Source organism: Amblyraja radiata, chromosome 1, assembly GCF_010909765.2.
Source record: "Amblyraja radiata isolate CabotCenter1 chromosome 1, sAmbRad1.1.pri, whole genome shotgun sequence".
Classification (NCBI taxonomy): Eukaryota; Metazoa; Chordata; class Chondrichthyes; order Rajiformes; family Rajidae; genus Amblyraja; species Amblyraja radiata.
Window position 1 is genome coordinate 55,396,356 of NC_045956.1, and position 11,070 is coordinate 55,407,425.

An 11,070-nucleotide genomic window follows, 5' to 3' on the forward strand; every position below is an offset into this window, starting at 1 on the left:
CAAACTCAGTTTGCTAGTCGGTTTGCAAAGCAGAATGATGTTTAAGTGACGCCAAGTAGCTTGAGAAGGATCTATGTAGTGGGTGAAGATGGGGAGAGAAGGGTGTAGGAAGAAACTGCAGTTGCTGGTTTATGGTTGTTCACACATGGCTAGTCAAATAACTGGGATACAATGCACCCATCTCTTGTCCACAGCTGGTAAATGTCTGCAAGATGGCTGATCCTAATCATAGAAACATAGAAAATAGGTGCAGGAGGTGGCCATTCGGCCCTTCGAGCCAGCACCGCCATTCATTGTGATCATAGCTGATCATCCCTAATCAATAACCCGTGCCTGCCTTCTCCCCATATCCACCACATGCTTCTATCTTCTACCACATGCGTTAGGTTGTTGGACAGGCTGAAGGGAGTTTTATTCTTTTTCTAGCTGTGTTCAGCATAAGCCAGGAGACCTTAATATTGACCATGAAAGCCTAAATGGGAGAGGCTCCATTTTCCTAGAAAAACATCCTTTGTGATGAGCACACCCTTTTGTAGCCTTACTTTAGTTTAGTTTAGAGATACAGTGCAAAAACAGGCCCTTCGTCCACCAATTTTTACGAAAGCCAATTAACCTACAAACTTGCACGTCTTTGGAGAGAGGAAGGAAACTGGAGCACCCATAGAAAACCTATGCAGTCATGAGGAGAACGTACAAACTCCGTACAGACAGCACCCGTAGTCAGGATCGAACTCGGGCCTCTGCCGCTGTAAGGCAGAAATTCTACTGCTGCGCCACCACAAGTACAATGTCAGTGAAACCTGATTCTGGAATAAGTGTCTGTGGGATAGCAATGAGGTCCAGAGGAGGATGTGTTTAAATCCCAAAAATTGAAGCAAAGAACTTTGATCTCCTAAAGCAGAAGAAAGTGAGGGGAGCAAAATTAAGGTGAGAGGGGCAAAGTTTAAAGCAGATGCGCAGGCCAAGTTTTTTACACAGAGGGTAGAGGAGATACGATAGTGGCATCTAAGTGACTTTTGGATATGAGTATGGGTATGCAGGAATGGAGGGATGTGGATTATGTGCAGGCAGATATGGGTTTGTTTGGTATCATGTTTGGTCGGCACACATACTCCGGGCCGAATGGCTTATTCTTGAGCAATATTGTTCCTTGTACTAACATACAAGGCAGGAGTGAGCAGGGCAGAGGAATTATTTTTGACGAGTTGGTCATAGGCTTGGCTGTGGACATAATAGGCAATATGAAACCCTTGCATGCTGAAAACATCCAATACTGTCATTGCTTTAGTGCAGTCCAAGAAGCCTCCATGACGCATGTCAAGTATGTTATAAACAAAGATGTATTTCAGCACAGAAGTTAGGAGCAGATGACAATGTAATAATAATTTAAGAAAAACATAAGAGCAGTATGTTAGAAATTGCTTTGGTCACAGATGATGATATCGCCCTTTCTATATTATAATTCCTTTCTGAATTATTATTTTTTTAATAATCTGCCGTATTCAGTTTACAGATTAATCTGTAGTAGAATTTGGTACATTTTTTGAAATAATTCCTTCCTTTGCTTAACCTTCAACCTATTAAAGAGATTTTTTGTGTTTCAAAGTAATAAAACATATATTAGCTACCCATTTAACTTGTTTCTGAGTCTTTACTCAACTGTTTTTAAAATGCATTTTTATATTACAACTCGTGCCTTCAGCAAGTGGGCAAGAAGATGCCATGAAAATGTCTGTTGCATTTGACAATATGTGTTTGACTGAATCCAAATCTACTTTTGATTCTGGCTTCTGTCAAAGAGACACTGTTAGTGTGCATGCTATTCACTGTGTATATTTAATGTAATTTAACCTTGAATCAAAGGGGTATTGAAAATTATTGTTATGAAAGTTCAAGGGCCTTGTTATAAACATTGTACAACAGCTGACCCTAAAGAATTTCATATCTTGCATGTATAAGGAGGAACTAATCATTGAACAAATATCATAGCAGTGGACAAAGTATACAATTTCAAATCTTGCTTGGGAACAGGGAATGTAAAGCTAAATTTTGACAAATGTCATTATTTTTAACTTTATGTTATTGTACTTTAAATTGCAAGAGAGCTTTTAGGCTCTGACATCTGTACTGATGGTTCATAAATTGAGAAAGACACAAAGTGCTGGAGTAACTCAGTGGGTCAGGCAGTATCTCTGGAGAACATGGATAGGGGACGTTTTGGGTCAGGGCCCTTTTCAGACATTCTTTGGGACAGAAGGTTCCTGACCCAAAACGTCACCTATCCATGTCCTCGGAGATGTTGCCTGATCTGCCGAGTTACTCCAGCTCCTTGTGTCTCAGCAACATCTGCAGTTCCTTGTATCCATAATCAGAAAATAACCCACCAAGTTCCTCCAGCACTTTGTGTTTTGCTTAAGATTCCAGCATCAGCATGTCCATGTGTCATCTATTGCTTCTGATTCTCATACTCACCCCTCTCTTCCTTCAACCTCTATTTTTCTATTTAAGGTAATGTTGAAATTGGGATCAGCGCTGTAGAACGTGGTTAAATCATTAGTGGGGGAGAGAAAGGAAGCAGCCGGTATTCTTACAGAGTTTAAGGATCCCTGCTTTAGTTGTCTCTGATGGCTATTTACAGTTCAGACAAGTGGCACTTTATAGAAGCTGTCAGCCTGCTTAATGTTACTAGGATTACAAAAATCATATTTAACACTGACAATTGTGCACACCCTGTCTGCCTTGGGACTAGTCAAAGTGCTTATAGCTATTGGGTCTAAAACGATACAAAGCTCCCTTGGGCAGCAGACTTTCACAATCATAGCTTTGGTCAGATATCGCCTTTCAAAAGGTTTTACAGGGAAATTGTCACCAGAATAAATTTCAAATTATACTTAACATATTTCCAAATAACAGGTGGAGATTCTCTGCTCTGTCAGATAGCTAGTGTAATGGTATTTGTAGCCACCACATCTCACTGGCTGTACCCCTTGAAATCAGTTTGTTTTATTTAACCATGCTGAAAGAAGGAGAGGTGTAAGAAGGATTTGGGCAAGAATGGAAATTGTTTTATTATTGGTAAACCCCTCGGGATCAAAGATAACTTGCTTCCATGCCATTACTGAGGGTTTGGAAGTAGGTAATGAGGCCATGCTGGATTTCAGGCACATTCACAGATGGTGCTTGATGGGGTGGCTAGTTTGTGAGATTGGAGCGTTCCTTCTGTCTTTTTCACTGGGCTGCTGTGTGCTTGTGACTCATGGACTGTCCATGGCTGTCAGTGTAATCCAAACCCCTCCACAGGGAATGAGAATGGGGAAAGTAGTGACAATTACTTTTTCAGGCCTCTTTAACTTTCATCAACAATAGGAGAAAGGCCAGCATGCTGTGCATCCCACCCACCCCCCCCCCCCCCCCCGAATAAACTTTATTCAGAATGAGAAATACATGCAAAACAGGAACTGTGCAAAAATTCTTCCAGCTTTCTCAGTGGTTATACATACAATCATTTGGTAGTGTTCACAGTAATATCATTATACTTGGCATCCTTGTGGACCCAAGACTGTGGTCCTCCCCCACAAAGCTTTGACATTGTCTGCACCGAGCTTCAGTGCATCCCTCAGCACTTACTCCTGCAGTCTGGAGCGGGTCAGTCGGCAACATTCCCTGACGGACATCTGGCTCTGCTGGGAGATCAACAAGTTTCAGGCAGACCAAAGAGCATCTTTCACTGAGTTGATGACCTTCCAGCAGCACTTGATGTTCGTCTCTGAATATGTCCCGTAAATCAGAGAGTCCTCTGTTACAAAGTTGTTCGAGATAACCCGTGACAAGGACTCTTGCATCATTCACCAGATTGTATTCACAAATCCACACTCCGTGAAGAGGTGGGCAACCATCTTCTCTCCTCATGCTGGACATGTTAGCATTTATTTAGAGAAGACCAAGATATAAAAGCAAGGATGTAATGCTGGGGCTTTATAAGATGCTAGTCAGACCAAGTTTGGAATATTGTGAGCAGTTTTGTGTCCATATCTGAGGAAGGATGTGCGACATTGGAGAGGGCACAAAGGAGGTTTACAGGAATGATCCTGGGGATGATTGGGTAAATATAGGATGAGAGTTTAGTTTAGAGATACAATGCGGAAACAGGCCCTTCGGCCCACCAAGTCCGTGCCAACCAGCGATACTCGCACATTAACACTATCCTGCAGAAACTACGGACAATTTACACATACTCCAAGTCAATTAACCTACAAACCTGTACGTCTTTGGAGTGTGGGAGGAAACCGAAGATCTCGGAGAAAACCCACGCGGTCACGGGGAGAACATACAACCTCTGTACGGACAGCACCCGTAGTCAGGATCGAACCCTGGTCTCCAGCTGTAAGGCAGCAACTCTACCGCTGCGCCACCGTGCCGCCCGCCGCAATGGCTCTGGGCCTGTACTCGCTGGAGTTTAGAAGGATGAAGGGGTATCTTATTAAATACACCAAAATAATGAAATGTCTGAAAAGAGTGGATGCGCAGAGGATGTTTCAAGTAATGGGAGAGTTTAGGACAAGAGGATGCAGCCTGACAATAATGGGATGCACCTTGAGAATAGAGATGATGAGGAATTTCTTTAGCCAGAGGGGGTGAATCCGTGGAAGTCATTGGATATTTTTAAAGCGGAGTTCTTTATTAGTAAGGGTGTCAAAGGTTTTGGTGAGAAGGCAGGAGAATGATGTTTTGAGGGAAAATTAGATAAGCCATGATCGAAGATGGAGCAGACTCGTTGGGGTGAATGGTCTAAATCTGCTCCTATGTTTTATGATCTTATGAAGCAGGTGTCAAGGGAGTCAAGAGTGTTTTATTGTCATATATCCCCGATAGAACAATGCAATTATTACTTGCTGCAGCACAACAGAATATATAAACATAGTACACTGTAAACAATGTAATAAACGAGAAAAAAAAAAGTTCAGTTCAGAGAAAAAAAAAGGTGGTGGGGGGTTAGGCTGAGTTTAGGGACTGGTTAAGGGACTTGCATTGGTGAAGGACCTTTTTCCCAGGATAGAATTGTCAAAGACTAGAGAGCATAACTTTAAGGTGAGAGGGACAATGTTTAAACAGAGCAGCATAATCCTGAGCATTTGAGGATGAGTAGACTTCAGTGTTGGAATCCAATTACAGTCTAACTATGGACTGATAGATGCTCAACATCTGATACTCACATCCTGGACTTTACATAAATCTGTACTTTACATAGATGATAGACACAAAATGCTTCAGTAACTCAACAGGACAGGCAGCATCTCTAGAGAGAAGGAAAGGGTGACATTTCGGGTCGAGACCCTTCTTCAGACTTTAGTCTGTACTTTACATACTTAGGAACCAGCCAAGTGGCAAAGATAACTTTCAAAATTGTTATCCACAGTCAGTGTGATTCAAGCCACATAGATTTCCCTTACAAATGTCAAAAGGAAATGTTTAAAAAACTTTTAAAAATTGTTTCTTTGAACATTTAAAGTGAGAGGCATTCTTTTTTACACAGAGTGTGGTGAGTGCTTGGAACATGCTGCCAGGTGTGGTGGTGCAGGCAGATATAGCAGGGATAAACTTTTAATGGCTATGCAGGGAATGGAGGGATAGGGGCTATGTGCAGGCTGAGGATAGTTTAACTTGGCACCATGTTCACTACAGATATTATGGATCGAATATCTTATTCCTGTGCTGCTTGTTCTATGTTTCTTGTAGACAAATTGATTACATTTTTTGCCATAATTAGGCAACTCCTATCATCATTGCATCATCAGGCAACCCTCAGAGTTGGAAAGGGCCAAACAGATGCATTACATTTTCTATTATTTCGCAGTTCCTATACCACACAATTAACAATGAATTTTATTTTGATATGTTTGTATGCATAATAAGAAGTCGCATCAATAAGGGCAGTTTTTATTTCTTCATTATTGGCAAGGCTAGTCTTTATTGCCCATCCCTTGTTCCATGAACTAAATAGTTTGCTAGGTCATTTCGAAGAGCAGTTGGTGTTGGAGAGGAGTCAGAAGATTTGTTTTCTCTAAATCACATCAGGTGACAACTTCTTCACCGGGTCATTGTTTGCCACTGAGCTGGGCTGTTTTTGCGATATTAAGGGGTAGCACAGTGGCGTAATGATAGAGTTGCTGCCTTACAGTGCCTGAGACCAGGATTAGATCCTTACCAGGGGTGTTCTCTGTGCGGAGTTTGTACATTCTCCCTGTGACTGCGTGGGTTTTCTCCTGGTGCTCCGGTTTTCTCCCGCACTCCAAAAACGTAAGTTAATTGCTGTTGGTAACTTGTAAAATTATTCCCAGTGTGTGTGGGTGGTGTAGAGGTGATCACTGGTCGGTATGGACTCAGTGGGCCACAGGGTCTGTTTCAGTGTAGTATCTCTAAAGTCTAAAGTAAAGTCTAAAGTTTTGATTGCTCATGGCTCTGCCTTTCTTCTTCAGTTTTCAGAACATCTAGTGAAACTGGCTTATCCACGAGTCTGCATCTTGGACGGAGGAATCAACAAGATGAAACTCACGGGACTGCTAATTGTGCCATCACCTCAAATCTGACCATGTTCACCTGCAGCACCGGGGAAAGATGTATGAAGTCGGAGCTGGCTGAGGGCATTTACAGCACCTGCATCGAAGGGCATTACTGGAACCAGTGACTGTAATCCTTGTCCATGAATCGGACATGATCATGAACCTGTAGCGTGGTGCTGATTTCAACATTAGTGAAACATCCACAGAGCAGTGTTATCCAACATGATATTGAATCGGTGGAGATTTGTACCTGAGTGTTATTCAGCAAGGAGACCTCTGATGAATCATGTTTTTCATTACTATCAGAAATGTAAGACTCGTTTATTGTGACCTGTGATTTTAACAGCATGTTGTAGTACAATCGTTATTTAAAGACCATGCACAAAATCAAACCTCGTTTGCAGTTTTTTGAACCATTTCTGGAAGAGGTCTAAATTACAGGAATGGAACTCTACAACAGCCCATCTACCATGTCAAATAAACCCAAAAGTGGGGCTTCAAAGAACCAGAAAATAATTACCAAAGCACTGAACCCACTGATGATAAAATTGGGCTACAATTCCTTCGTATAAGCCAAGCATTGAAGGGCCTGTTGATGCATAAAATTTACTTTGGAGGACTCCGGTCCCCCTGGCTTCCTCCAATATCTCCAAAACTGTATGTCTGTGATGTGGGAGGAAACCATAGAACCCAGAGGAAACCCACGCAGTCACTTAGCGAGCATGCAAACTTCACACAGACAACACAGTCAGGATCGAACGTGGGTCTCTGGTGCTGTGAGGCTTCAGCTCTACCAGATAATGTGTGATAGTGTGAAGTCTGGATTGTTTCCTAGTTTGGCCTACTTGGAATATGCTGAGTAGGCCAGAATATACAAACGAAAGAGAGAAAAAAGTGTGAATGGAATGGTAAGTGAAAATGGCCAACCCTGATGCAAACTGAAAGAAAGAGCATGTTACCGGGAGTTAGAGACTTCAACATTGAGTCCTGCAGGTTGCAAACTGCCCAGATGAAAAACATAGCACTGTTGCTCAAGCTTATAATGGCTTATCAATGGCATTGACTGTATCAATGCAGGAGGACAGAGAGGTCTGAGTGGGATTGGGATAGTGAGTTAAAGTGGCAGGCAATGAGAAGCTCAGGTTCATCCCTGTGGACTGAGTGCAGGTGTTCCTCAAAGCAGCCACCCCAACTATATTTCATTTCTCAATGTAGAGGAGACCACAGTGTGTAACACTGAACATGATAGACAATAGATTGGAAGATGTGCAAGTGTTTCGCTGCTTCGTTTGGATTGATCACTTGAATCTGCTGCCAATTTGACGTAAAAGCTGTAAGCTGTAAGCTGCAGGCAGAAAGGTGATCAATATGTGGAAGGTATTACATTGACTTTGCAATCTGAAATTCCATTGCAATCATTAGCACTGAGCAGGCTTCTTAGCTCCCGGAAGGTGACCGTCGAATAAGGAGGAACACGATAAAGACAATGCAGAGAAAATAGCAGGACAATGACATCCATGAAGTCACCAGATGAGCTAACCTGTCAGAGCACTCTTAGAAGGAAGCAAATAAATGTAAACTCATGATAATCAAAGTTAGGAAGTACAGTGGAACAAGTTGGTGAGGCTGCATTGTGCGTATTGGGTTCAGCTTTGGTCACCCTGCGATAGGGAGGATGTCATTAAGCTGGAAAGATGCAGAGAAGATTCAAGAGGATGTTGCCAGGACTTGAGGGAGAGGTTCAGCGGGCTAGGACTTTATTGCCTGCTGTGCAACGGGATGAGGGGTGATCTTATTGATCTTACATAAATGCACAAAGTCTTCTACCCAGAGTAAGGGAATCGAGAACCAGGAGACATAGGTTCAAGGTGAGAGGGGAAAGATTTAATAGGAACCTAAGGGGCAACTTTTTTACACAGAGGTTGGTGGATATATGGAACGAGCTACCAGAGGAGGTGCTTGAGCCAGGTACATGGACAGGAAAGATTTAGAGAGATAAGGGCTAAACACGGCAGATGGGACTAGTATAAAAGGTGCATCTTGGTCGGCATAGGCAGGTTGTGCCAAAGGGCCTGCTTCCCTGCTGTATGACTCTGACTAAGTTGACGTTTGTTAAGTTTTATTGTCTAGCCTTGGTGAATATTTTGAGTCCCATTGAGGAAACTGCAAATGCATCTAAACCGATGACAAGAGATGATGCCTACTTCTATTTCTGAACCTTTGCAAAGGGTCTGAAATCAGCATTATTTTATAATGTCCTAAAATAATTATGGACTATACATTGAACGGCAAAGGGCGAGAGTGTGGATGGTTGACATTTCACCCTGCATTAGCTCGGGTTTCAATCCTTGGGACCTAGTCCTGAGCTGTTAGTTCGACAGGTAAGACCGAACTGTTTCGGGTCACGTTTTGTAGTGTTTCTCAGAGCAGCAGTCGGGGATTTTATCTTGTTGCCTGGTAGTTACCGCACGCTCTCATTGCCTGTGAACAATAGAAGCATTGTGAGAACTTTCTCTTTCCATAATTGTGGCCACTGTTAAGAAAACGGAACTTGTTGATTGAGCACAGCAAGGATTACCGTGTTAGCTCGAGCAGTGAAAGAAGTCAGAGTTTCAGACTGCATTCTAATCAGGCAGCTGCAGTTTTGAAGAGTGAGGGCTTTACTGGTGGAATTTTCCACTCTGCAATCTTGTGAGGGTTTATGTGTGTGCTTTAATTGATTAAAGTCCAAATTCCATAGACATTTGACATCATTGGTTTAGTAACCATGAATCTTGAATAGTGAATGTGAATATTTAATACATGTGTGTCAGTATTGCTTTATATGGTATGATACACTTTTAGACAAAGTAGAGATTTTAGTGGAGATTCATTTTTGTTTATTTTTTCAATGCCATCGTTCAAGTCATACAGTGTGGAAACAGGCCCGTCAGCCCAACTTGCCCACACTGACCAACATGCCCCATGTACACTCGTACAACTTGCCTGCATTTGGCCTCAAATCCTTCTAAATGTTTCTTAAAAGTTTTGAGAGTGACTGCCTCAACTAACTCCTCTGCCAACTCGTTCCATACACCCACTACCCTTTGGGGGGAAAAATTGTCCCTCAAATTCCTATTACATCTTTCCCCCTCACCTTAAACCAATGTCCTCTGGTTCTTGATTCCCCTTCTCTGGGTAAAAGACACTGCATTTACCCTCTCTATTTCTCTATGATCATATACACCGTTCATCCTCCTGCTCTCCAAGGAATATAGTCCTAGCCTGCTCAACCACTACTTATAGCTCAGACCCTCGAGTCCTTGCAACATCCTCATAATCAGGTTATTACACAAAAAGCATAATTTAGAAAAGCCCTTGGGGGTCAGCTGTGGTTCTGTCTGTGATACATTGGTGATATTTCCTGCCTTTGTATACAGTACATGGGTCTTTAACTGGGTATGGTGGAGCCTTCCTGCCCTCAGAAGATCAGATGGTAACGACTTATGACTCGCTTCTGATTCAGATTCAGATTGCTTTATTGTCATATACACCAGGGTGCAATCAAATTCCTTGTTCATGCAAAGTTCTTAGAGTGAACAGTATACATGGTAATAATAAATACAACAATAAACGCAAAGATGATGCAAAATAGCAGAATGGTGCAAAGGTTGAAGTTCAATCTGAAGTACTGCACTTTAGTTTAGTTTAGTTTAGAGATACAGGGTGGAAACAGGCCCTTCAGGTCACCAAGACCGCGCCGACCAGCGATCACCCCGTACACCAGCGCTATCCTACATACGCTAGGGACAATTTACAATCGTTATCGAAGCCATTTAACCTACAAACGTGTCGTCTTTTGAATGTGGGAGGAAACCGGAGCACACAGAAAAAACGCGCATGGTCACAGGTTGAACATACAATCTCCCGTAGTGGAGGTTCTTTCCTGTCCATGTGCCTGTCCAAAATGTCTTTTAAATGTTGTTGTAGTACCTGGCTGCACCACTACCTCTGGCAGCTCGTTCCATATATCCACCAACCTCTGTGTAAAACCGTTGCCCTCTTAGGTTCCTATTAAATCTTTCCCCTCTCACCTCGAATCTATGTCTCCTGGTTCTCGAATCCCCCACTCTGGGTCGAAGATTTTGTGCATTTATGTAAGATCTATAAGATCACCCCTCATCCCATTGCACTGCAGGCAATAAAGTAATGCACTGCACCCGGTCAGGATCGAACCCGGGTCCATGGCGCTGTAAGGCAGCAACTCTACTGCTGCGCCACTTTGCTGTTTTACGTAGTGCAAAAAGAACACTAAAGTACAAGAGTACTTTACAAGAGTAGGAGTATGTGGCAGCACCTCCAGGAAGTGATTGGTTCAGGGGTCTGATAGCAGTGAGGAAGAATCTTACTCCTGGATGTCCGAGCTTTTAGGCTCCTGTATCTTCTCATAGATAGTAGATGGGGGAAAAGGGAATGGCCAGGGTGCAGACATTTAGTTTAGTTGAGTTTAGAGACATTGTGTAATAACAGA

At 42.6% G+C, this 11,070-nt stretch overlaps 1 protein-coding gene across 1 annotated transcript in view; it reads left to right on the plus strand.

Annotated features, from left to right (window-relative positions):
• The window catches only part of tbck (TBC1 domain containing kinase), a 264,109-nt gene extending 257,157 nt beyond the window's left edge, over positions 1-6,952 (plus strand). The window contains exon 26 of the mRNA XM_033022118.1: positions 6,477-6,952. Coding sequence (XP_032878009.1) covers positions 6,477-6,587 — 111 coding nt within the window. The 3' untranslated portion in view covers positions 6,588-6,952. The remainder of the gene's footprint in view (positions 1-6,476) is intronic.
• Positions 6,953-11,070: the final 4,118 nt, after the last annotated feature.